This window comes from Calypte anna, chromosome 3, assembly GCF_003957555.1.
Source record: "Calypte anna isolate BGI_N300 chromosome 3, bCalAnn1_v1.p, whole genome shotgun sequence".
In the NCBI taxonomy this organism is placed as follows: Eukaryota; Metazoa; Chordata; class Aves; order Apodiformes; family Trochilidae; genus Calypte; species Calypte anna.
Window position 1 is genome coordinate 6,945,420 of NC_044246.1, and position 27,705 is coordinate 6,973,124.

Here is a 27,705-nt window from a genome sequence, read left to right on the forward strand (position 1 = left end):
AAGTCAACAAATGCAGATCACTCTCTGAAGTTTCTGGGTTAGGATTGCAGTAAATGAGAAATTGTGGCTCTCAGTTCTTCAGGGAGGATTTAGTGCAGTGATATGAAATTGTAAGGGAAGTATTAAGACTCCATAGTAAAGTTTCCTCATCAAAAAGAAAAAAGAACAAAAAGAAAATATTTTGTAGTTCTAAATGCCACCTTTGATCTTTTGCTTGATTCTCATAGCACTACCTGCATTCCTTAAACATATGGATGTATTGGTGAGATACCATTTTAATAGCCATAAAACATTTCTTTATAGGCTGAAGTGTCATTTGCTACTCATTTGCTACTATTGAATTAGTTATGTGGATGGACAGTTGCTGACAGTAGGCAGTGAAGTCTTTTAAGCTGAATTTAATGGCTTTCTGTAAAACAATTAATTATTGCAGCATAAGTAGCCCACAATTGCCAAGTAAATTCTAGAGACATTGTATCCTTCACCCTTTTGGTGACTGGTTTTCTCATGAAAAGATAATAATTTCCCATATTCTGGACTATCAGATGGCAATGCACCCACTAAAATGTGGTATCTAGTGTTAGCCTGTGTTGTGATCTTTTTTTTTTTTTTCTGGTAGTTTTCTGAATACTCAGACATGGAAGGAATATTTGTAAGTAGAGTATTACATCTGAGGTGTAGGTGCTTCAATATGGGCTCTGCTTCCTCTACTAGATGAAATATTGTAAAGCTAGATAGTCACTGGATAAAGGAAAAGAGAAAAATCAGTATATACTTAACCTAATAGTTTTCTTTTTCTAAACAGCATGACTTTTAGTGATCAGAAGAGAAATAGTTACTGAATTCTATAGACTGTGAATTAATGTGACAAGACAAAAATTTTCTGTGCTTTGTAAAATAAGTTTTACTTTCTTTTAGGCCATGGTTAACATAATGTATGTATGACTGAAATAAAACAGTTTGCTGTATAAGACATCACTGTGGGAGGGAACAAACAGAAGTGACAGCCATCCCTCTGCCCTGCCTGAAGTTTAAACCTTCCTAGCACAGTTGGCAGAGCTGCAACTCCTAACAGATCCACAGCTCAGCACAGCCTGAGCACAGTCATTTACTGTAAGAATAGATCATTCCAAGTCTAGGGAGCAGTAAGCACTCCAAAGAGAGAGGTGACAAGATGTGTTCTAGTAAAAAAAAAAAAAATCAGATGTTTTTTCCTCTCCTTTGTGGTGGATTTTTTTGCTACGGTGGGGTTATTTTCTTGTGTGTGTGGTTTTGTTTCTTTTTTTTGTTGCCCTCTCCCCTGGATGAATGTGACTAGCAAAAGGAACTTGGAATATTAGTAATTCCAGAATTTGGAAATCTGTGGGAAAAGGGGTTACTGTGGACTGTAACCTGTGGACTGTAGTGAAGACAGACAGAAGATGGAGTTGTCAGTGTGAAGCAGAATCTGTGTTTGGAAGTGCTGTGAGACATTTGCTTCCTGGTTATCAGTATTGTAGCTTAAATCATCAATACAAGCACCAGGCTGAAATACCCATTGTTTCCTTTAATTTCTGTTTATATGCACTTTACATCTATTTTGTCCACATTAGGAGAATTACTCTTGGATAAGTGTAGCCTGGTTTACTTTGAAGTTTACCTAATCTGTATCACGAGGAATTTCCAGACAAGCAAATACAGAATTAGGAGCAAATAGAGCATTAGGTCATGCTTGTGCTGTTTTTAGGCCCTAGAAGAGGTATTTAATGTCTTGAAGATTACAAGTCTTCCAGAAGAGATTAAAAGAAGAGATTAAAAACTAACAAAATTTTATCTCCATACATTAACAAATGCTTATAAATTTAACCAGCTTGATTTGTTGGCAGGTCAGGTGATGGTTTCTAACCTTTGTGTGCCAGCAGGACTGAATAATATTAAAAATATGAAACATCATTTAAATTGAATTGTATGTTTTTAAAGTGAGAAAATTACTTTGAGAAAAACTATTTCTATAGGTATGAACTAAATGCATTGCCTTTCGTTGAAGTAATTTCACAAGTAATCCACATAATACTGGTTTTGAAAATTGTTCATGGTTTGCACTAAGATAAATTACTGTTAAAATTTTACATGACACCTGCTAACAAAAGGTCAGTGTGTGCCTGCAGTAAATCACAGAAGGCTTGATGTGCTGCAGGGCTTTTTTTACTAAGTCCAGATACAAATCTACTTCAGATACACAGCTTATTACAGCCTGCCAAGTTTATAATAGCTAGTGCCATGCTAACCTTTCCAGTAGCTGAAATGTGTCCTAGTAGATATTCTCAGTCCTTCTGAGACTATAAGATGGTCCATAGACTTTTTAGAGAGAGTAATTTAAAATCCTTTTCCTTAATGAACCTTGAAACAGCTCTGTTAATATAAAACCTTAAGCTTTCACAGTGGTTCTCTCATTCCCCATGGGGAAAATGAATGACATTTTGGTGTTCTGTTCTCTGTTCTTATACAAGATTCTCTGTTATACTGCATGTTGTAGGGTCAGTGTCCCTAATTGCATCCCCTAATTTTACCTCTCATACTTAGGGCATTCATTAGAATGGGAAAGCTTGAATAGCACCCACTAAACCTTTTCAAGTGAATAATGTTCATTTATGAGAGAGCTTTACTCAGGAGAATATGGAGATATATTTTGTGTTCTGTATTTTGGACTGGTTGGGGTGGAATAGAATGTGGAATGAATTCAGCATCAGTCTTCATCTGCTGCTTATTGTCTAATATTTAGATGGACACTTTGAGCTTCCAAAATTTGAAGTGCTTCCCATAAAATAAAGATGAAAAGTGAGGTATGGGCATTTTAAAGAGAGGATGCCAGGAGAATAGCTTCTACATACACATTTTCTTTCATAGTGGTACATTTCTGAAAATGTGAAATGCTAACTTCAAAATAGACTTTGATATGCTGTGTTTAAGGAAAGAGATTTACTGATTTCTTGCTTTTTCTTTCTACAGCTAGTTGATGTGGAAAAATGGGTATGTGATTCTGTCTTTTATTCACTTGATCCCAAATGTTTCATGTTGCCACTGAGTCTAACCTGTCTGTTTTCTTACCCTCTGTGTTCATGACCCTTCAAGTTGCATGGCTCAAAAAAGAGGCGACTTCCTGGCCATGTGGGACCTAAGTCATTCCATTGTCATACCAAATTTTATACAACCACAGTGATTTTTCTCTCTTTTAATTTGATCACAGAATTGTGTAAAATAAATGTCTGATTATTGCCTGTCAGTTTTGAGCCTTGCTGTCTAATGTTATTACTCCATTCTGTAACCCACCCTGTCTTTTCCAGTATAGACACTGTAATCCTAAAATGCATGATGATAATTAATGCTAACAAGTAATGGGTACTTTAATAGTTAATGGTATTAATTAGGAATTAATACTAATAAGTAATGTATCTAGCTGCACATAATATATATAGAAAATAATGATGGAGAACAGCTGCTACAGAATTAAAAAAAAAATCATTGAAAGATTTTAGCAAATAAAGTCAAAGCACAGTCCTCTGCTGAATGTCTTGTTAAGGCCTTTCCTAATGTGTCTGTGTATCCCATACATATTTGTTTGGGCATCTGATGTAACTCCCCTGTATGGGACCTATTTATGTATGTTTTTCTCCAACGTAATCTCTAACTTCTGCGTATGTATGAATTAGCAGTCATAAAAGTGTGTGTAAACTGTTTGTTCACATTTAAAATGTTAGAAGCCTCTCTGAAATAATACCAGAACAACCAGAAACAACCTCCTTTGGTATATGAGCAATAACACAGCACTGCTCTCACTTGATTTTAGCCAGACATTATAGCATTTTAAATATATTTATAGCAAGAAATGACTTAAGTTATAACTTGTTTGAGACTCCTGTAGGTAAGTACATTGTTTAAATGGTGGCTTTTCAACACCCTTCCTGATCATATTTTCCTGTCTGTGTCATGGGACTTGTAGTTGTGGATGTTTATAATATTTATTGAATAGTACCTGTAGTTCAGTATTAATTTTACCTGATTTTAATAGTATAACAGCATTATCCATATTCTGTGCACCTGATATTTGTAACAACAAGCAAATTAGTATGGATTTATTTGGAATGTTTTTAAGCCTTTATCATGGTCAGGTCATCTTTTCACCACTTTAGCTATAAGTGAGAGGCCTTGGTTCTAAACCTGCAGGTTCTGTATTTTTATTCCTATGAAGAATTTTGCTATAAAAGCAGCAATGAAAAAGAAGTCCAGTAATATTCAGGCACCAGGCATCATACTCCACAGTGCATGAAAAACTGTAAGTCAGATGTTTATTGGCTACTCTCCAACTTTCTTGTTTTTGACTGAAGTATTCAAACAGGTTTTTTATGGGAAAATATTGTCACCTGTATAAATACTAAAACATAATCTTATGGTTTGGAAAGACTTCTTCATGGAAATGTGTTCTTAAAACATTTTAAAAAGAAACTGTTCTTATGACAGCAGACCTAAACATTTTGTTCCAAGTTGTAGAAGCAAAAGACTTTTCCTAAGAGACCATTTCTGTAATCCAGGCAACCTCCTGCCTGGTGGGGATGCAGTGGATGCTGCCTTTCCTTCACATATGAAATTTTTCTTTCAGCTGGGTCCCAGTTTGGCCTGTAAAGCAGCTTTTAATCCCCTCCATAATTCCAGAGTGTTGCAGGAGACTTTATGGTGGGTTTCAGGTGTACACAGAGAAGCAGTGCAGCTGAAGGCTGCTGTTGCACTGCTGCAGGGTCACTGAGGCCAGAGACCTCATTCTGGTTTGTACATTTCTTCATCAGCCATTTTCCAATATGGAACATGCAAGATGAATGCAAGTATGCTCAGTTACCTCTGTTTATGTGTGGACACCTTGATGCCCAAGCTTGGAGCCCAAGTTAAACAACCTTCACGTCACATTAATGACCAGATTAGTTACTGAATCTTGCTGCAAAAAGTTTAATGCGGTTTGAAGGATAACTTAAAGTCATCAACTTCTGAACTCTTCCAGCCTGTAAAATGTGCTAAGGAAATTTTTGGAAGGAGTTATTCCAGTTCTGCTGTTCTTCTCCTGTTGAATGTCTATCATTCATCTGCTGTGTTTGTTTTTTTTCTTTCTGGAATCTTTATTCAGATGTAAGGCATGTGCTGGCAGTTGAAGCCAGGTAAGAATTAAAAGGGCTTAAGATTTTCCTTCAGCCTTTGGCCTTTGCCTTTTGTCTCACACCAGGTGTGACTATGAGGTCTTGTGGCTCTGCCTCAGTGCAGAGTCAAACAGATTAAAGACACAGAATCCTAGAATCACTGAATCTTTCAGGTTGGAAAAGACCCTTGGGATCATCAAGTCCAACCATTATCCCTACTTTACAAAGTTCTCTCCTAAGCCATATCCCTCAACACCTCATCTAAATGGACCCTGGAATACATCCAGGTACAGTGACTCAACCACCTCCCTGGGCAGCCTATTCCAGTGCCTGACCACACTTTCTGTGAATTTTTTTTTCCTAGTTTCCAGTCCTACCCTGTTGCAGCTTGAAGCAATTCTCTCTTGTTCTATTGCTAAGGTCTCCCCATGGCCTCCTCTTCCCCAAACCTGCTCCCTCAATTTTTCTTCATAAGGTTTAATCTCCAGAACTTGCCATATGAGAAAACTAATGGTAGATTTACATTTTCTATCCTGGCCTCCATTTAATTTTAGAAATTGGCTTTTCTGCTTTTAGTTAAACTACCAAGGGGAGAAAACTTTACATATGATCAGAGGGATTTACAAAATTTCAAATGCAAATTGGAAGACTCTGGATTTACTAAGTCTTTCTTATTGAAGACATTTACAGAGCAAATAACAGTAATGAAACGTTGAAATTGAATAATGAAGATTGAAAGGAATTACTTTCAATTTGCCTGTCATTTTTAATGGACATATTTTAGGAAATAATGTTAAAGTGTTTCTAGCTAGCTGTGACTTAGAATCTATAGGTGTTGTTTGCAAGTTTGAGATTGCAAGGTGGATATTTCATACCTTAAGGTTTAATTTTGAAAGGCCTTCTGTCCTTATAAAAGCACCTGGATGTCTGTCTTGACTTTCAAAAATGAGTGCTTAGCACAGCAACAGAATTCAGCATAAGGAATGGGATTTTTCTAGGGCATCTATGCTTTTCAAAACATGGCCTTTTTTACACGTTTGCATGGTTGGTTCATTATTTTGAAAATTTGGCATTAAGAGCCATCAAGAATGATTTTTTCAAGATAGGTTACTCTGAAGAGTTTCTTATCTGAAGACAGACCAAGTGTATTTGTTCTTAAATTCAGAATACAAAGGCCAGGGATTCTTATCCTTATGCTGGCGAATGGGAAAGCTGCACTAACTATAATATTATAGGATTGTCTGCAACTTTTATAGACAGAGTAACCTGTTCTGTTGAAGGTAATGATAAATCTTTTTCTCTTCTCCTCAAACAGTTTTTGTCTTTGCTCAGTTTTCTGACACTAGTAAAATTAATTTTCTGTTTCTTTGGAGAAAAGGAACCTAGAGGATAAGGAAATGCTTTGGCCACTTTTTGAAAGAATTGTTTTCATTACAGAGAAGAAGTGAAGAAATTCTGCCTTTGAGGGTAGTGTGGAGTGGGTAGATATATCAAGAAGAGGATTTTGACCAAAGGAAACAAGCTAGGGTTGTTGTGTAGTACTCCAAGTGAGCTGTGAAACAAAGCTTCATCAAGACAAATGGTTTCAGTAGTAGTCTTCAGTGGCATTAAATAATTATTTGCACATCCATGCTTCGTTACCAGTGTGATTTTTCAGTCATTAAATGAGTTGTCTAAGGACTTGATTTTTTTTCTGAAAACATTTTTTTTTCCCTTTAACTTCATTTACTTAAATACAGATTACTGTAGTGTGTTTATATATGCAAATTGTGGACAAGTATTTGATCCCACAGTTTAAAGAATTTGTGTTCAAATTTTGGCTATAAAACAAACTGCAGAGGGCAGTCAATGTAGGGAGTAGCATCAACAGTATTTAAATAGGATTACTCAGTTATTCCCAGCTACATCTTCATTTCCATCCTTTGTGTACTGTATTTTGTTGTGAATGTTAATTGTGGTCCAAGTCAATTCTTATAAGCAAGAGAAAGTAGTACAAGAATTTTCTAAGTACTCCTTTTCTTTCCAGAAGAAATCTGAGTGTGAATCTAACTGAAATGTAGTAGGACAGTAGATTTTCCAACTGTATACTAGGATTCCTTTAGTATTTATTCTTCAGTCCATATTATAGATCTGGGAACTTCAAGCTGTGTTCTGTGTAGCAACAGCAATTACAGGGACTTGCAGCAAGCTGTCTACTTCCAGTTTACTTGTTTCAGTACTTGATTAGGTTAGTGTAAAGAGCTGATGTTTCTAGGTAAGCAAATACAGTGCTACAAGAGTAGTATAAAAGATACAGTCAGGAGCTATTTTCTAAATCAGGATTTAAAAACTAATCTTGGCAAGTTTGCTATAAAACACCCAAATAAAATCTCATTATTTTCCTCCTTTGATCTAGCCCAAGAACCCAAGAATTAAAGTGAGATTATGATAAATTAGGGGTTTAAAGCAATCACAGTAAATTACATGCTACCCAAAAGCTGTTTGTTTGTTTTTTTAAGTGATGTTCCAAGCCAGACAGGTAATCTGGCTGCTGAGTGCTGAGTTTAGTTCCTCCACCAGGGTGTTATTAATGAGACTCTAAGCACTTGGGAAAATGGTAGGAAGCTGAATCAGAGGAGGTTGAGGTTAGATACTAGGAAAAGGTTTTTTCACCCAGAGGGCAGCTGAGCAATGGAACAAGGTCTCCAGGGAAGTGGTCACAGAACGAAAACCCGCCTGAGTTCAAGAAGCCCTCAGGTGACACTCAGGTACATGGTGTGATACCAGGGTGCCCTACACAGGGACAGGAGTTGGACTCGGTCATCCTGATGGGTCCCTTCCAACTTGACATCTTCAGTGATATAATTCTGTAATTCACTCCCACAGCCATTTGTCTCCAAAGGATCAGGTAGCCTGGAGACCTGAAGACTTGCTGGCAGTGAAATGTCATTATCCCGTTCTTGGTTACATTCAGTTCCCAGTCATACCTCTCAGGATAACTTTGGAGAATATTGGATGCTAGAGAAACAGGGGCAGGTAAAACTCCCAGCATAGTCTGATTTCTTGAACAAGTGAATTCTAAAGGAGAAATGGTCTTTGATACATATAGTCATCAAGTTTGCATTGATTTCAGTGGGACCAGATTTAAGAGAGACACTTATTTGTGGTCCAGCAATGTGTCAGGAGCTCACTTATTACCTGCTTCTGGCTTCTGAACACTCAGTAGAGAACCTTCAGTGGATTACTGGATATCAGTATCTGCTACACTATAGGTGTTCTGTACTTAGTTTATAATTGGTCAGCTCTTCAGATACTGAAAGCACTTTAGGCTGTGGACAGTGTAGGGTTAGCAAGTTATTTAGATTCCAGTCAAGGCAAGAGTCAAACATCTGTAGTACATTTTTGGTCCCACCCGTCAGAAAATGTCATCTTAATAAATCAGGTGAATCATATTCTAGAAAAGACTTTTTTCCTAGACTGTAAAGTCTACACAACCACCAGAAATCTATATAATGCAGATAAATCTCATAATTAATAGGTTTTAAGGCTGAGGTTCTTTTTACTAGTGTTTCATACACTATATGAATACATCTATATGGTTTGTTAAGCTGTGTAGAATGTCACATGCAAATGTGTCCAAGCTCTACTATCACCAGTACAGTAATAGCTTTGGGTACAACTAAAGTAACATTTTATCACCACTTGATCTCTTAATTTACTTTTAGTTGAGTTGTGAACAACAATCATTTATTGTACTTCGTGACTGTATCAGGCTTTTAATCACTGTAATGCTTTGGTGTTAGTGTTTGGCTAAGAAATAGCTTTTAAGAGCAATGGGTGTTAAGATTACATTAGGAACAGTGAAATTTCTGTCAGTTTCATTTCAAAATACACATTCTGAATTGCTAATATTAGTCCAGAAAGTCCCACATTGTCATTCTGAGGCACAGAGAGTAAGTGTGAAGGAGCAGAAAGTTCTCTCTGCAAAGGATAAATTGGGGGAATTTCTTACCAAACAGCTTATTTCCTGCCTGAGGAGTGGAATTTCTTTTGTATTGCTTTGGGGTTTGTTTGTTTCATTTTGAAAGTTAATGTTTTTCAAAGTAAGCATCTCCCTTAGCTAAGAAGTGATTTGGTCTGAAAACCAATGGAGAATGTTCTTGTTGAAGGACGTGACAGAAGTATCTGGAACCTTCTGCCCCATCTATCTGCTGGTAGCTGGACAGCTGGGACCATCACAGTTCATGGCAGGGAACTTCTCAGGCATGGCGTGAAGGTTCACAGGGACATTCTCGTCACATTCATGGACATTGTGTTTTGCAAGGTTTGCCAGGAAGGGGAAGTATTTTAAAAACAATCAAGATTTCAGTGTATTTCTTCCCATTGTGGTTTTGAAGCAGTGAGAGGATGGATGTGTTCAGACTTCCTGCACCCACTGTTGGCTTTCAAGTTTTCTGGCTTTTGGGGGCTTATTCATGGCACTTTCTGTTGGTAATGATGTAAATCAGTCCAAACTGTTATGGAACGAGAGTAACTCTACAGAACATGGTATGACAGACACAAACAGGTGACAATTATTTTTCTCTCATTTACAGTTCATCTCATGTCATCTCAAGAGAATTAATTGTTGGATCTGGTCATCCAAAAAATCCAACACAAGAAGCTGCTGTACCATTTTAGAAATCAAGGGAAGAGATAAATTATTAGGTTTAAGTTTCAAGCTAGTTAAGTGATTATAATAAGTGGTTCAAATAAAAGGGCTGGTGTTAAATGTAATCCTGAAAAAGCAGTACAGTTGTGTAGTTCTCAGATTAAAATTTCATAGCTGATAAACAGCTGCAAAAGACTGATGTCTTTGATGGAACAAATCTCCTTGATAAACTGACAACATGATGGCAAATTAAATTTAGTGTTGGCAAACATAGGAAGGGTTGTATTAGAATCAATCACGTAATTAACTTGTTTCCTGTATTAGTGAATTTCCACCACCATTCCCCCAACAGCTCAGCAATGACTTCTGGCTAGTTAAAAGAAACCAAAATATTGGGGTGACAAGAAAAAAGTAAGAAATAGGATTAATAATCATGCCAAAATGTTCATTACATCATCTCACTAAAGATCCTTCCTTTACAGAGATGCTGGACAGAATGCATGATCTTCAGTTTTGATCAATTTGTTTCCAATGGCTAACTACCAAATAGATGTAGAGGATTTTAGGAGAGAAGTCAGTGAACATTTTGAAATCATTAAATCATTAGGTTATACTTTTTTTTTTGGCTAGAACATCTTGTACAGCTTTGAGAGCAGATACTTCTGTTTTAAAAATATATATGAAATGAAAGCACCTAGTCCTGCTTGGAAGCTCTCCAGTTAGACTGTTTTTTCATGTGGAATAAAGATTTCCTGCCAAACTTCAGTCCACAGCTTCAGGCTTTCTGATATCAAAACAGGAACTGATGAGGTCAAAAGATGAAAAGATGGTCATAGAATTGGCACAAAGAAAGCTACATCATTGTGTGTAACATAAAAAATTGCTCCCCTTTTGTTCTTGAGCCTCTCCATGAAAATGAAGCAAAATATTTCTGTAATCATCTGATAATCAGCCACTTGGCACTGCTTTTTTTTTTTTTGGATGAGATATTGGTAACATTTTAATGACTGTAATGTGTTGTGTATTTGCATAGGATATGTAACTACACTATGGTGTTGCTCTCCAGCCCTGCACTGTGAATGCAGGATATCACAACTCATGTTGTACTTAGAAACAATGTGAGCAGAGCAAGAGCAAGTTAAGATGATCAGGCATGGTACCCATTTTACCTCTACTGAGTCTTTTCTTTAAGCAAGAAGTATTTAATGTAAAAAAAAAAAAACCAAACCAAACCAACCCAGAGAAAACTATTGCATAAGAAAAAAGATAAAGCCTTGTTCTGAGCAGCTGTTTTGCTTTCTAGCACGAGCTATAATTATGCTAATTGCAGTGATAAATGTTCTTTCTACATGTGGTTTGTAGTTCTCTCTATCCACTCACTTTTTCGGGGAAAACAATCCCAGTTTTAAGCACCTGAAAGCAAATATTCATTTCACATTTTCTCTTTTTTTTTCCCCCTTCTCGTGGCTCTACAGAAATTTATGATGAAGGTAAGCAAGTTAAACATTTAGTATTATACTGCCTGTGAATTCTTACAGTTGAATATAACTCATCCTTTTCCTGTATTTTTAACATCAACATCAACATCAAACTTGCCTTCACTAAAATAGCACGTACTGAATTTTGCAAACTATTTGCTGTAGAAATCACAGTGAATCCTCTTTATATTGGAACTATGGTTTATTTGGACCAAAGGCAGGCACTTTTATGGAAACTCTCAGCAAACTCTTCTAATTCTCAGTTCATCCTTACGCTTTCAGTGAGAATGCAGCACTGTCTGGTTATTCACTGAGATGATGAATAACTACCAAAAGTGTCAGTAAAATATTGGGGCATTTTGGAAAACATGGGCAGCACCTTGTTTCTTCTGGCACAGGAGTTGTGTTGGGATGGGACAGTGTGGAGTGGGGAGCCCTTGGGCTGGAGATCACTGACCCTTTGATGCCTCAGGTCTGAGCATATGCAGGAGCTCTGCTTCTCAGGACTTCTATTTCTTGTTTATTGTTTATTTATTGTTTGTCTAGTAAGACTATAACAAAGAACTTAGTCAACCTCCAGACATCTTAAACAACTGGCATTTGCATCATTGGCTGTGATTTTAGCCAAGATGTGTTGGATGTCCAGTTCCTACCTTCTCCTTTAATTATCAATGTCAATTGGCTGCTTATCTCCTAAAATTATGAAGATTACTGATTTTCACCCCCTAAGAGTTTGCTGTTCCATGGTATCTTCTTGCTTCATTGTCACTGGACAAAAGGACTGAATTCTTGGCTGGATAAGCAGTGCTATTTTAAGGCTGGGTTTTATGACGACAGAGGAATTTTCTTAGCATGACTCCTCTGCTGATCCACCTTTTCTTCCCACTTGGCTGCCTGTTTTATTTTTTATCTGTTTCTTTCTCAAGTGACTGGGATGATTCATATTCCTTGTATCACACAGCAACAGGAAAAGCTTAGGCACAATCCTTAACCTGTGAAAAATGCCTTCGTCCTCCACTTATTTAGCTCTAAAATAACCAGGAAGATTTTGATTAATTTCTTCCTTTTGTCTTATATGCAGGGAAGGAGGAGGAGTATGGGGGAAGAGAAGTCTTCACTAAGCTAAGGGAAAAATCAATAAATTTTATCCTCCTGGGCAGTTTTTTTTTCATACTGCTTGAATTACTTGAAAGTAGGAGTTTCTAATGGAAGTATTGCCATAAATAGAAATGTTTATTTTATATAGGAGGCTGGAAACAGATGATCAATATTCTTTACTTTTGATTTATTTTCACTGCTGTATCTGTTCTTCATTGATGTGAAGTTTCTCATTGCTGGGAAAGGGATAACACAAGTGTGGTATTGGAAATAAAGATGTTTGAAGTTTTTCTAATTATGTGGCTGTTTATTCTGCCTTCCAGCAGGTCAATATTAGCAAAATTGGGATCATTTGGCATTTTACTGACATAAATGTCTATCGTTATTACCAATCATTCCAATCTTTTTAATATAAATAGTAGACCATCTGTGTTCTTAACTGAATAAGCCACACCCATGTTTTTTATTGGCCAGTTGATTTATTCAGGTTCAGATTTTTAAGTGATTCTTTCATAAAGCATAATTAAACATTGTAATTCAACTATTAAAGCAAGACATCCTTAAGGAACCTATAGTTTAGCTAAACTCTTTTTTTTCTATTCTTTGGCTTGAAACAACACATAAAATAGGATGAAACTGCTGATTGTGCCTATGACAGTTTTTTTCCCTTTCTTTTGTCACAGTGGCCATCATCATCATTGAGCATAAGTACCAACAGAGTCATCAGTCATACTGATCTCCATGTCCTGAATTTGCAGGACTTAGTGTTGTGTAGAGAATTCCATGAATAAGTTATCTGACCAAACAGTGATTTAAAAGTAAGGTGTAAAGGCTAGTATATATATAGCATATATAGAATATATATAGCATATATAATTTCTTGATAGGTTCACTTTCCTGTTTGTTATTTTGTTATAACATGGTATAGAGGCTACAGTGACACAAACAAAGAAGTTTTAGTCTGGTTTGAATTTTGGTGTTGCTGTTTTTTTGATATGAGTGGGGTGAGGGAATTTGGTACCCTGATGCCAAGGGTCAGTAAGTTGCTCTACTTGGTATCTTTAAGTTATAAGCAATTTAATGCTGTGTGTTTGGTGACAAACACTGGGAATGGCAGCCTAAGAGCACAGTGGCTGCAGAAGGGGCTCATTAAGGTGGTTTTTTTTTGGTAGCAGGGGTTAAGGCTTCTTGTCCTGGAATATTATTACTTTGGAAGTAAAATTGGCTTTTTTGTGTCAAGGTTTTTGTAGGCAATGGATACTTCTGCAGGCAAAAAGAACATTGGCTCACCTCTGTAGCTTTTTTTGTCTTTACTGCTTGCAGCATTTTCAGCTCCCTTATGCTGCTGGAGATGTAATTTCCCAGCATTGCTATTCCATGTGTGAATTGTTTAGTTTTGCTTGACTAATCTTGTCTCTCAAGCCTTGTAGCTGTGTTCCAGGGCTACTTTACAAGTTCTGCAGTGACTCAGCCTGTTTCTACACATTCTGTTTTCACCACTGCCTCGAGTTTTCTGGGCTCTTTGGCCAGCATTCATCCCACAAAACTGAAGTGCCTGACTTACAGCCATGGATATCCTAATATCCTGGATATCCCTCTGTAACCACAAGCAGAAGCTTGTAGTATGGCAGCATCACTGCTGGTTTTAGATAAATACTTCATTAGCACTGGTCTAGAACAGAATAAGAAGTTGCTTATTAATAATGAAATGAACATAGGAGTAATTTTTACATTTCTATGGAAACACAGTAAATTTGAGCATTCTATGGAAATGGTTGTAGCATCATCCAAATATTTATGTGTAGAAATGTGGCAAGATGTGGGACATCCTTCTCTCCTATTTCACACAGCTCCTTTTAGTCTTTTTCCAGGTTCTTTCACATCACAGCTGATTGTGCAGTCATGGAGTCTCCCTTGGCCTGAGTGAGGCTTCATTGGCTTCATGGATCAATATTTACTCCACGCCCTGACAGTCCTTTTCGTTCTATCTTGTGGGTTACTGAAAGGGACCTTTTAATTTCCTTAAAAGCAGGAAGCCATGAAGAATTCTGTATTAAGAGAGGACAACTTGTTGTGCAGTCCAGTTTTCATTCTGAAGAACTAGTTCAGGTTAAATATTTGTATTAGCCTGATGGTTTAAAAAATTCCATCAGCCCTTTGGAAAAAGCCACTGATTCCTTATATCTCTGATCTTGACACAGGTGGTTTCAGGCTGGGAATAGTATAGTCTGGGGCCTAAATATATTGTGACCATGAATACATGGTAGTTGATTTCTTTCAAGCCAGTGTTTGTGATCAGACCTGTAATTCCTACTTGATTTCCCTTTCTAATGTCTCAAAACACAATTTCAGAATGTAATGCCTGCTCCTGAATAGGAAATTTGACATCCCCAAGTTAAGTCTCAGGGAAGGGACTTTTAGAAGGTTCCATCACTGGTGGGTGCCATTTCCTGCTTGGTTTATTTCTGTGGTGATGGTGTTTTATTTTAAAAAGGTTCAAAGCAGGTAACTGTAGGATATTCTGTGCTCACTTATATATTTCCATTTACACATTTAGTGCCTAGATGTGTCTCTAGATGTAGAGATTAGTGTCTAGATTTTTTCCTTCTCCTGTAGTTTTCGAAGTCTAAATGTTAGAAATAAGTTACGGAGCTTTATGAAACTTAAAACATATCATTGATGGAGAAGATAATGCTTTTGCATGTATATTTGTAGGTGTTTTTATGGAAATGTTGGCATCCCCTATTTGACATGCTGTTGCCTCAGCATCTATTTTAAGTGTAGTAGAAACAATTAGCTTTTCCCCCTCATCCAGATGTCACACTGATGTTTAAATATGAAAGTCACCAGTATTTTCATCTAAAGTTCCAAGTTGGTGTGTTTTGAACTAGCTTTATTGTGTGCTGCAGTTTTAAGCTGCTGTTAGCATTTTAAGTCTGCAACAACAATAAATTCAGTAAGTATTGATTTCCCACTTGGCTTTGGCAATGAAGTCTTAAATTAGGCTTTGTTTCAGTAGCTTGCTCCATCTTAATAAAGTGTAAGTACTCAGTGCTTTAAAGGACTTTACTCTGGTGTATATATGAAATAATCACTAAAGGTCATATTTGAACTTTTAATGTTAACTTGCAGTATTTGAACACATTTGTGAAGAAAAGCAGGAAGCACTCTGCTACTTTTACTGCACAGCTGCTCTCACATGTGAAAAATTTCCAGTGCCATGAACATGGTTGTGTAATATTTCTTTAGAAAATGATTCAGAGCAGTATTAAGTGGTCCTAAGTTTCATCTAGGCCACTTGAGATGGTGTTTTCTGGGTCTGGGGTACAGAGGAAATCCCAGGCTAATCAGGTGGTTGCAATTAGGTCATGATTTACTATTGTAAATTATATAGATTGTGTTTTTGTCAAAGTCTTGTAGCTTATTGTTTCACTTGATTTATTTTGTCCATCAACTCTGTTTCTTCCCATCTGGTATTTGTACTGTCAGTTTCCCTCTAGGATGTGCCACTGGTTGCATTCTGCAGTTAGGAGGTCAGCATGCAATGAGACAGGAAAAACCATTGCATCACTAAAAACTTTTACTGTGTTATCTTTTACGATTTTCCAGAGACTCTGCTTCAATTTCTGTGTTCTTGTGACATGTTCAGGATTTTTAAATTGCTTTCATGGGTGAATGGAGTTGTCTAAATAGCCCTGTGCTAAATGCAGTTGCTGTCAGGTTCTCTCAAGCATTAGATTTTTGAATAATGATTGCGTTGTAGAAGCTTTGTATGCACACAGAAGACTGAACTAACTCTCCTGTTTGATTACATCCTTTCACATGTTTGCCTTTCTCCCTGAAGCTTGTAGCCTTTTCCTTTTTCATACATTTGTAGATTGTGTAGATCTGGGAAGAAGTCACAAAGAAAGGTCAACATTTGCTTCCAGTTCCCACTGAAATGAGAAATGTTTTCTGTAGTAGAAATCAGGCTGTTTTCTTGAAAAGAATGGAAAGGTAATGGCTGTTTGACTCAGAATCATTTTGGATGCTACAGGTATTCACTAGTCTCTAAAAATTCATATTTTGAGGTTTCCAGAAGCACAAATGGCTCCAAAACACTTGTTCAGTGTCACCATGATTAATCTCCTCCAGCTCCTCACATGTGACCACAAGTGGCAACCCCAGGCCAGTGGTGCAAGGGCTATAATAAAATTCCTCTTTTCATCTGTCAAGGGATTGCATGTCTGTACAAAAGAAATCCTACAGATACAAGAGGTTTTTTGGATCATGTGTAACATATCTTCAGGAGTGGTATTTGCAGTGAATTTTGTATTTTTTTGAATAAGTATTTCATGTTATGCTGCTTCCATCATTTGCACATTTTACTGGATGGTCTGTAGGTTGTAATTTCAGAATTAAAGCTTTAATAATTACGTAATTACGATATTTTTGGCATTTCAATCCTATTTCTATTAAGAAAACAAGGAAAAGAAAAATTTCTCAATTTGAAACTTATTTTCCATACTTATTTTTGGTTCCAGAGAATGCTCTTTACATCAAATGAAGCAGACCAGATTTTGTCTATTCTCTCTGTCTGGTCTAAGAATGGATTGAACTTGAAAGCTGTTTATATATTTTGAATGCTAATTTCTTCAGCTCTAATTGTTCTTGTTGTATTCTAAATTGCCTTTGCTTTGGATGACTCCAAATTAATCTTGTATTCCAGCTGCAGAAATATTAGACTAGAGATGGACAATTTATATGAGGTTTTAATAAGCAGTGTGAATTTACTCTATGTGCTTTCAATCCCAATTTAATTCCTGTAGTGTTTGCCAGTGCTGAAGGCTTTTCAGATCTTCCAATCCCAAATTCTTGGAGGATAAAATGAGAAGAGTTTTGCTTTCTGGGAATTGATACTCATGAATGGCATAGATTGTATAACTTTAGTGGATAAATTTGCTTTTTAACACAAATTATTTTTTTCCAGCATGGTTTTATTCAGGGAATGTATTGTCTAACTTAGAAATTACTCTGACGATTGGAAATTAAAAATATAAAGTTAATAAAACTCGTGATAAATAATGTGATTGTTAGAAACTTACTTACATTATAATGCCATTCATATATATGATCAAAAATCTGTGGGCTTTACCAATTGAAGTAGTCAGGATTGTGGATTCCAAGAGGCCTTACTGACAGTGTCTTCTGAAATATTATTTGAATATTACTAGAAACTTGATAAAATTTCAGTGCCACACTTCATCTTAGAATGTTGCTTCTTTGCCATGGAAGTCCAATGGATAGCTTTTATTTTCTTTAGAATTTCTTTTAAACATGGGGAAAACTTAGAGTTCTCTGCAACATTCTCTGTAATAGATTATTCTGGCAATCACAGACACTCAGTAGACAATTATGCCCAACAGCATCTTAGCATGCAGTTTCTGGCATAAAGATGAATAATGATTATTTTGTTTTGAAATGAGCTTTTAAAACAGGAGATTAATTTAGATTTATGTACATATCCTGGAAGACAGGCTCCAAAATGGAAGGAAGTTTTATAGTACTAATTTTCTTTTCCAGTCTCTTTATTTTTCTGTTTTGTATTTTCATAGTCCTGTTGGGGAAAAATATAAAAAAAATACACTTCCCCATTTTCACAAGCCAATGTTCCTCCTGTTCAGCTACAAATGGGCATTTAACATAAGAAGTGCTAGACAGACAAATCAATGTAGCCAAAACAAGGGCAAGTTAAGCTAGCTGTGATCTCTCATCTTTTGTGCAGCAGGCAGCAAAATCTATAATGTTAGAGATGAAATCTCTGGCTAGTAAATCAGATTCATTTTGATAAAACATCAGGGAAGTTTCAGAGTTTTTTCCTTGTTGATAACTTTCTTGGTTGGGCAGCTCTACCTGCTGTTGATAACAGCTTCTGGGCAAATCTGAGATGTTGGTGAGATGGTTTGGGGCTTTTCTCTTTTTCCCCAGTGTGATGTGCAGAGAACATTCAGCATTCCTCCTTGGCGCTACAGGCCTGATATTACCAGATGTTTTCCTTGTGCCTTTAGAAAGTGGTGATACTAATGCCAGTTCAAAGCTAAACCTTCCTGTCTTATTGCCCAGACTGTGTCTGTGACAAAGTCCATGACTTCTTTCTTGTTGAACATTCATGTCAATCAGTCTTTCAGAGAGATTATTGAATGTGCCTCCCTTCATTCTGACTGCTACATGAAGTCAAAATATACCTGGTGTCCATCAAAAAATACTTTCTCCTCATTAAGGATAAAAGCCAGAAATTCCTGGCATATTTTGTAAAAAGTGCTAAAATTATTTGCCCAACACCTATTCCTCTGTGATTTTTTTTGTTTGTTTTGGTTTTTTTTCCTTTTTTTATTTTTTATTCTTTCATGAATGGCTAAACTAATAATAGATTAAGCAGAAACTGTAATGAAAATGCTGTGAAAAAATTGTTTACATTTTCCTAAGCTAAAAGTGGATTTTGTTACTTTAATTTCGCTCAAGATTTATGATGCATTTCTCAAGAGAAGTATTTACTCAGGAATCATTTCTGAATTTTCAGAACACACAAGTCCTGCACAGTTAGCTTGGATGTCTTTGGGCACTTACCTGGCATAGCAGATATAGAATTCTGTCTGATAGGGGCAAGCAGTCTGGAGATTGATAATCTTCAGCGTGCTTGGGGTATCATTAATACTGGTAAAACATTGAAAATACTGAAACTTTTTCTGCATACCTTCTTTATGGAAGAATGGAAGAATATATGGAAGAATGTATAATTTAGAAGAAAAATAGGGGAATATGCAGAAATTTAACAATACATAAGGCTGTGGAGTCTTTTCTGCTCCTGGAACCACACACTTGCAGCACAAGAAAGAAGGATTCAAGCTTCTAAAATATATTTTACACCAGATTAGTGGCACTTCAAAGTCCACCATTTTTTTTTAGCAGTGAGTTGAGCACTTCTATTAGAAACAGGCAGAAGCCTCTAGATTAGCCTGTCCAAATTCTACCATAGATCTGTCCCAAGGACTTAAAATGTCAATATATTAAGAACCAGCCAAAACTAAGTATTCCCCATTCATAAAGAAACAGAGTTCTCTATCACAGGGCAAATACAGCGTGTCCAGAGATTGATGAGGATTTCTTCTTTTCTTTTTTCTTTCTCAAGAGGCTGGGTTTTATGACAACCTGCCACTATGACTTCTTTTTATCTTTCAGTCTGCACAAGGTGGTGGTCATCGGACACTGCTCTACGGGCACGCGATCCTCCTGCGCCATTCCTACAGTGGCATGGTATGTAACACCAGGGGAGAGCAGCAAGCACTGCTTTTTTGCATTAAATTTATGGTTGAAAGTGCCCAGATAGACTGCTGACATTCCCAAGAATCTTTCACATCAGAGAGGCATTTTACTTGTGGTCATTGGGAGACTGTAGGAAGGGTAGATGCCTGGAAATACAGAACTGAGATGGTTGGATCCCGCTAAGTGGGAAACTAAATCAGGCTCCTTAGTGCTGAGTTCTCTGTCCCTCTGTTTTAACACAGCTGGTGATGTCTTATTTCTTTTCCCTTGGTTATTGCATTTTGCATAAGGTGAGGCTGAATCCATAGCTGGCATCTGGCTGGCAACCTGAACATATTGTTGGAAACTGAGTGGGAAAGGAAATTCCTTCTTGGACATATTTTGGACAGAAGCCTTATGCTTCAGTTCCCTGGTGGACTGTCTGGGTGCCAATCTCCTTAGCTACAAAGTGAGGCTTCATAGAACTAAACTTTAAGGCAACCAATTCCTTTATTGCCACTCTCACTGTTTCAGTCTCAGTGGAAGGATTACCTGGATTGACTGAGAGGTTATTTTACAATAACTCTCCTTCAGTGCCATTCAGTTTATCAGGCATGTGTGTTCTTTACAGTGACTTGTGGGGGTATTTTAAAACCAGTTAATACTGTATTGGTAATTTTTTTTAATGGTAGCCTTTTTATCTTTCCATGGATTATCAGACATGAGCAGAACTATTCATACATCCTGTTTTCTTTTGATAGTATCTGTGCTGCCTCTCTACATCTCGATCTTCAATGGATAAATTGGCATTTGATGTAGGATTGCAAGAGGACACAACAGGTAAACAGTAGTTTAAAAGACTATGTAAAGAAGAATACTTTGAGTTTGAAAATCAGAACAGAGATGTATAAATATGTAGCAGCCCTGTAAATATTAAAACTTTTACAAACTGAAAAAACAAAACTTAATTACATTCAGTATCTTATCTATATGCTTTCTTATAGGTTGTGGTTTCTTTCTATGAAATATGAACATGTCTGTCTGTATTTAAATACAATTTTTAGTACTGAATAAAAGTAAAGGAATATGCCCAAGTTGCTAATCCTGTAGAAGCCTTCTGTTGAAAGTTTTTAAAACTTGTGTTATTTTAAATAAAGATTCTATTTAAGTTTTAGAAATGCTGCTGACTTAGATTTATTTGAATTCTTCAAGATTTACATAGCTTCTTACAATGCCATCAGTTTGGTGTAATTATTTAATTAGAATAATGTTTGTTTTTGAAGCTGTGCTCTAGCTTGGAGTAATAACAGTGATAACAATAGCAACTGAACTGTTCCAAAATCAAACAGATTTTTTTCTTTTTCTGAAGAGCATGGTTTTGATTCAAGAAGTGTATCTGAAAGCAAGTTTTGTCATGGGAACAGAACTTGTGACTTTAATACTTATAAATATTCTGGGGCATTAGAGACACAGTCAATAGGAGTGGAAGAACATAACTGAATTTGGATTTATGAGATCTTTCAAATTTTATTTTAAGTGATATTGTAGATGCTTATTTTTATTGTCCTTAGTGATGGGTTTCTTCCCTTCTTTGTTCTCAGTCTCAGTGGAATATTCTTTAATTTATTTCCCAGAATCTGGAATGAAGGCAAATGAAAGGAAATAAGCACATCTTGCTGTGTTCTGCATGTGTGTTGTATTTCCAGCTGAGTTTCTGACAAGGTGGTGCAGGAACAATATTATTTATTGAAAATACAGAGATACTTGGTTTACCCAACTGAAAACTCAATCAGAGGTTTAGGAATCAGATAAATGTGAAACTAATGGAAATACTGTTGAGCATTTTTTTCCTAATTTCTTACTCTGCTGTGCCTCAATAATGCTACAGGTGAGGCATGCTGGTGGACCATCCATCCTGCTTCCAAACAACGATCAGAAGGAGAGAAAGTACGTGTTGGAGATGATCTTATTTTAGTCAGTGTCTCTTCGGAAAGATATTTGGTAAGTACTGTGAGAATATCTGTAGAGTGCTTCCTTTACAGAAAAAGCAGTTAATAAGTTTGTGTTGTATTGAAGTTTACATTTCCTTATCTAAAAGTATAGCTTAAGGTGATTAAACTGGTTTTCAATGCCATTTTGCAAACCAAGACACTGAAGATCTGCAAAGTGTGGCATTGTTTCATGGTTAATCTAATTAGCATCCTTTTCAGTAACAAAATAGAAATTGAAAAAAAAATTACTAATGAAGGAAAAAGGAACATACAGAAAGAAGAAATCTATATTTCATAATTGAGGTGTTTGGAGTCCGTGTCTAAGTTCAGAGGTTAGCATCACTATCATACATGGAATAAAACACGTAAAAATTTTGGAATGTTTACCTTAACTACAGAGCACTTTGTGGGCTTCAAAAGGTCTGTATTTTCTTAGGATTGTGCACAGTGCAGCATACACAGCTACTGATGTGACATAAATAAACACATAGCTATATATTATACAAATATATCTATAGTAATAATAAAGATTAATATTTTAATACTTTCTGCTGTTGCTGTTTTTTATGACTAGTTTAAATAACTTTACCTCATCTATCTCCCATTTATTCTGTCAATGAAACTCTTCAACACTTCAAAATGAATTTCTTTTTGTATTCTTGGTGTTGGAAGAACATGAATTATAATATTGGATTAAAAAAAAAGAGAGAGAGAAAAAGAAAATCAATCTAATGAAAGCTTCTCTGAAATCAGCCCCAGTGATTCAGCAAATGTGGCTACAACTGAAAAAAGGATCTTCAAAGAATAAGTTTTTATCATTGTAAAAAGGACTGTCTCAGATCTGCATCTAGCACTAAGGTTTATTCCACGATAGTCCCTGTTTTCTACAGCACTTAAAGGAATGTAGCAACTGTTACAGTAGGTTGGACTGTAGAGAGATCAAGTTATTTTTATGAATCCACTTGGATAGTGAGACCAAATAGGCTCTTGAATCCAGTTGAGGAATGTTTTTTCTAAGGCTGAGGGCAGGATGCAGAGGGTTAGGTTTCTGTACACTCTATACTTGCAGTCAAAACCTTAGGAAAAAGTTAAGTTTTCTTTCAGTCAATCTGTGCCTGAATACTGTCAGGAATATTGCTCTGTTGCTGTGTGTTTTTAAGGAACTTGGTAATTACCTCCAAATTAAGACAAAATAGCTAATAGTGCAAAGCTGTGTATGTTAAAAAAAATGAGATGAGTAGAGTTCACTCACAGGGCATGGCTTTTGGAAAATGTAGTCAGAACTTGGTTTAATTTGTGTAATACAAAGAGAGATCAGAAATGTGTCAGCTTCAGAGTGCATCTTAATTAATTAGGTTTTTTCCCATCGACTTTTTGAGTTTATGATCTCACTTTAGTTAGTAAATTAGTGTTTAAACCTAATGTGATTGGCAACCACTTTGAAAGTATTGAGAAAATGGCAAGACATTCCCATAGTTCCTTTCCATGCTTTGATCTAGAGAAGATTTTGGATTGATTGACTTTATTTTTTTGCCTTGAAGATCCATCTTTGTCATTGCAGTGAAAAAGTGCTAAACTGATAGGAAGATTAGTGTTAAAACAGCAAGCTGAAGGACCAGAGATGTCCATTTTAGCTGTTTACTGGTTCACAACAATGTCCCTGGGCAAGTTATTCAGTTACTCTGACTCTTAATTCTCCTATCCTGTACAACAGGATAAAAGTTTGGATTTCCTGTGCAGCATTTCAGAGGAAAACACTCACAGAAGTGCTTCTGGTATTACAGAATCTGTGGGCTGCACTGTTGTGAGGTCTTTCAGTGAGGAAACTCTGCTCTGAACCCAGTAAGCACACAGCAAAAAGGTTTCCTGCTGCAAATATTGCCACCATTTCAGTTCAAGACAGAGTTGCAGAGTTTCTTTTCATGAGGCAATGCAGGCTGATGAACAGATGTAGTATTACCAGCATGTTTCCCCATCTTGTACGTAACAGTATGTACCCATGCACTGAGGTCTGCCTGAGCCTCTTGTTAATTATATACCCTGATGCTTTCAAAATTACCAGTTTTTAACACCTTAGAAATGAAATTCATTGGAGTTTCTTTCAAATTCATGAAGCATCTGGATAATTTAGTCTTTTAAAAATAATTCAAGAAAAATCCCTTAGATATGAAGTTGAAATACAAGATGAGGACAAAAATATTAATGAAGGTAGAAGTGAAAACTAGCATTAATGAGGTCAGTGTTATTCTGGCTAGGAAGTCTGGAAAGAGGACAAAATCCCCATCTATGAATGTGGAGTGTGCACATTTCAATAGGATGCAGCAATTTCTGCACTCTGGTATATGTGTAGCTGCTGACTTTAATGTTGATCTGCATTATGCAAATCTGCTAATTCTATCATGGTTAAATGATGACAGAGTTCCCTTTCAAAAATTATTTGAATTTACATAAACAAACCTGAAATTATTGGAGCCAAGGTAGTTTTGAGCTGCTCTGTTACACTGCTCATAATGTGGTTCCTGCAGAGGTCTTTATTCAACCTGAAATGGTACCATGGGGGCTGTCAGACTTCCTGATAACTAAGGTTGGCAATCTGCTCTGCCTTATAAGATCCTGCTTCCAAGTGCTTACAATCAAGAGCTTGTAGTGTGTAAAAAAAAAAAAAAAAAAAAAAAAGAAATTTGCTGAAAATAGCATCTGAGGTTGAAGCCATGGGGAAAAAAAATACATATTTGCATAATGAAGACAATCTCATTTTCTTGAAAATCTTGAGCATCTCATGCATTATAAAAAATGCAGGAAATTAGGAATGGTCTTGATATACCAAGTGTATTTTTTGCTAACTAAAGAAAAAGCAAAAGAAGGTAACAAGGCTCTCCTTGCTTAAACTCAGCAATGAAACATTCTCCTGAAATAATGCAGCTAGGTCATGCTAGGAATTTTTTATTTATTTATTTTTAAATTTTGTTGCAGTCTAATGACTGTCTCTTTTGCCTAAGTTAGACCTCTTGCACCTCCTGAACCTCTCTCTACAGCAAATAATTAAATCTTCCCCAACCCTGGTGGAAAATATTGTACCTTGTGCCAGGTGGCTCAAGTCAGGCTCTGTATTGACAGCTGACAGCTTGATGTGTTATGTGCTGCTGGTGCTCTGCTGTCATTTAAGATATGTGGAGGAGGAAGCTGTGAGAAAGGAGAAGGAACAAAAGACAGGTGATGGAGCAGGGGCAGAAACCTGGGATTGAAGTGGAAGGGAGGGAAACTGAGTGGGATATGACTGCCTGCAGACATTGGCAGCTGAAGGCAGCAGGAGATGAACAAAGCTTCTGGGACAAGAAGCTGATGACAAGGAGTGGGCACCTGCTGGTTAAAGCTGTGTTAGAAATTTTGGGCAGAACTGTGCTGTTTTGGCAGGGAGAACTGCCAGGAGAACCAGTGGAAGTGGGGATGGGAATGAAGGGTGTCAAGAGAGGTCTGTGGAGACAGGGTGGGCTGGTGGGGGGAGCACCAAAGGGAAGGATCAGATAAGAGAGAGGAAAGTCTGGGACCAAGAAATAAGCAAAGGGACTGAGGGGCAGGAGTTGTGAGACTCTGGCAAGTAAAATACTGGGTGACATGGGAAGAAAGAGGTTGGGAAGGAAAAAAGCCAAAAAGGTCACACTGATGCTTTGTAGGTCTGAGGTCTTTTGAAGCAGAAGGAGGTTCTAATTCTGGGGGATAAAGTAATCTGAAACGGGATTGGGAAGCTGGATTGCCTAGGTGAGAGGTATGGGACTGAGCTAGACATTTGGAGAGGAAAAGAGAGTGGGAGAGTCCTGTAGCAGTCAGGGTAGATAACTGCTAGCAGCAACTATCTAGGAAGCTCTTTATATTCAGGCACAGCAGCTACCTGTGGTGTGCTGACCACTGTGCTCTGTCAGGGGTTTTGTGTTAGTTTAGATGGCAGAGATCTAAAATGTTGTTTTAACTTTTCCTCCTCTACCTCTGGTTCATGTGAGTGTCAGTGTATATTACAGAAAAATAGCAGAAAATCAGAAAATATGTAAAATATACCCCAAAGATTAATTTTTTTTTTTTTTTTTTTTTTTTTTTTTTTTTTTTTTTTTTTTTTTGAAACATGGGCATTAGAAAATGCAACAGTTGCAGCACTGGTATGGTTTATGAAAACTCTTACACACAGATCTATAACACTTCCCATTGCTGATAAAAGCCTAATGGATATGTTAGGGCTGAGTACCAGAGAGGTGGTGGAATGAAGCAGATTTGAAGACAAAATTTCAAGCTGAGAATTGCAGGTGGAAATTTGGTGTACAATGCTTAGTTAAATGCTTTCCTGAAGGATTAGATTTTGCACCAGACTTTGCTGTGCAGTTTGCTGAACTGATACTCTTTTTTTTAGGCATGCTTTCAAGAGGTCATTACCTCTTCATTCCTTAATATTCCTTACCTGAGTTGTGGCTCTGAAGTCTCTCTTCTGCTGAGGTTGAGGTCCCATGTGGCTCAGTTTTGGTACCTGCAGCTGAGGGAGATGGGCCTTGGACATGAGAACTGCACAGAGGGCAGCCCACAGTGGGGGATTAACCAGGTCCCTGTCACCTCAACTTGGGTATCTTAGATTAATGAAAATTTCTGGGTGCAATTTCTGTACCTCTACTCCCTACTGGAAAATGGACCAAATAATAATGCTGCTCCTTTGGGGTCTTGAGAAAATGAGTTCATTAATATTTGGGTTTTTTGTGAAATGTTTTAATTGTTGGTAGCAAGAGAAAAGCCTACAAGGAAATGAATAGTTCTCTTTTTGAAGCTTTGAAGAATAGAGTACACTGAATAAAGCGTGAGGCTGCAGACTGAAGACTGAGGAGAAAACCAAGCACTGAGCAGTTGTTCATGCAGTGAGCTCCTTTATCCTGTGTATACAGTGAGAAGAAACTTGTCCAGAATCATGCCACTGAAGCCATTAATGTGATGCATTCATCAGAAACCATTCTTTTTCCATTGCCCACTTTGTTTGACATTTCCTAACTTTTGATCCTTACTTCTATAAAAGAAATATTTTGTTAATGAAAGCTCTTGTGTTTCATCACAGTAAATGATCATCATTTTTAAGCCTGGTGGCTGATGTGCTTCAGGCTTTTCATGGTTCTAGTGCAGAAGGAGAGCTGATTCAAATAGGGTGAATGCAGGCTACTCTCACCAGGGTTTTGTAAAGCTTAAAACCTGTTTGAAATTCTCTGGGCTTTGCTTTTTTGGGTCAAAACTTAGGAAATAATTTTTTGTTCTGCAGTCTAGTTTTCCTTATATTTATTCAAACTTTTTCAAAATATTCGTAGATGTTTCAGTGCATATAAATGCCTTGCCACTTTTAGACATAAACACAAAAATCTAATAATATAAAAACTTTACTCAGATGCAGTTATTACTTTTAGTTCTTTCCAATATCTCCCTTCTTTGTGGCTGGATATTTCATTTATTTTGACAGTATCAATATAATACTCAGTGTTACGAAACCCTTTTTCACTGACTCAGGTAATAAATTTTAATAGAAGTGACATCTGATAAGTAGGAAAATAAGAAGTGGTTATCTTTAGGTCATAGAGATAGTGCATCTGGTTTAGCCTTTGGATTTTTGCTGAAGGTTTCTAATTCCTCATTTTTGGGATGCTGAATGTTTTCCCCTTCCTAATAAAACTACCAAAAAACCCAAACCAACCAAAATTACAGAAACCCCAAACAAACAAAACCCAAATAAAACAAAAATCATACCAAACAAACAAAACCAACCCAAACAAACAGGAAGGAGCTATGGTTTGGTTTGGTTTTCTGGTTGCAGATAAAGGTAAGTGCTTTGTGGCATTTTTCCAATATAGAAATATCTTCAGTGGGGTCATCTTCTAGTTTTGGTTTGCCTTGTCTCAGACTAATTAGGGAAAAAAAGATACATAAAGTGTTCTCCTCACTCTGATGTATGTATTCTTGCCTGTGTACCTGTATGGGAATCGTTTCTGCTCAAGCTTTGGAACATCTCAGAGGTTCTGGGGTCATTGAGAAGAGGTGTCAGTGGTTGG

General features: G+C 36.8%; 1 protein-coding gene across 1 annotated transcript in view; it reads left to right on the forward strand.

The window, feature by feature from the left end:
• The window catches only part of RYR2 (ryanodine receptor 2), a 339,366-nt gene that overhangs the window by 124,187 nt on the left and 187,474 nt on the right, over window positions 1-27,705 (forward strand). Inside the window, exons 4-8 of the mRNA XM_030446731.1 lie at window positions 2,989-3,009; window positions 11,268-11,282; window positions 19,587-19,661; window positions 20,411-20,489; window positions 21,538-21,650. Coding sequence (XP_030302591.1) covers window positions 2,989-3,009; window positions 11,268-11,282; window positions 19,587-19,661; window positions 20,411-20,489; window positions 21,538-21,650 — 303 coding nt within the window. The remainder of the gene's footprint in view (window positions 1-2,988; window positions 3,010-11,267; window positions 11,283-19,586; window positions 19,662-20,410; window positions 20,490-21,537; window positions 21,651-27,705) is intronic.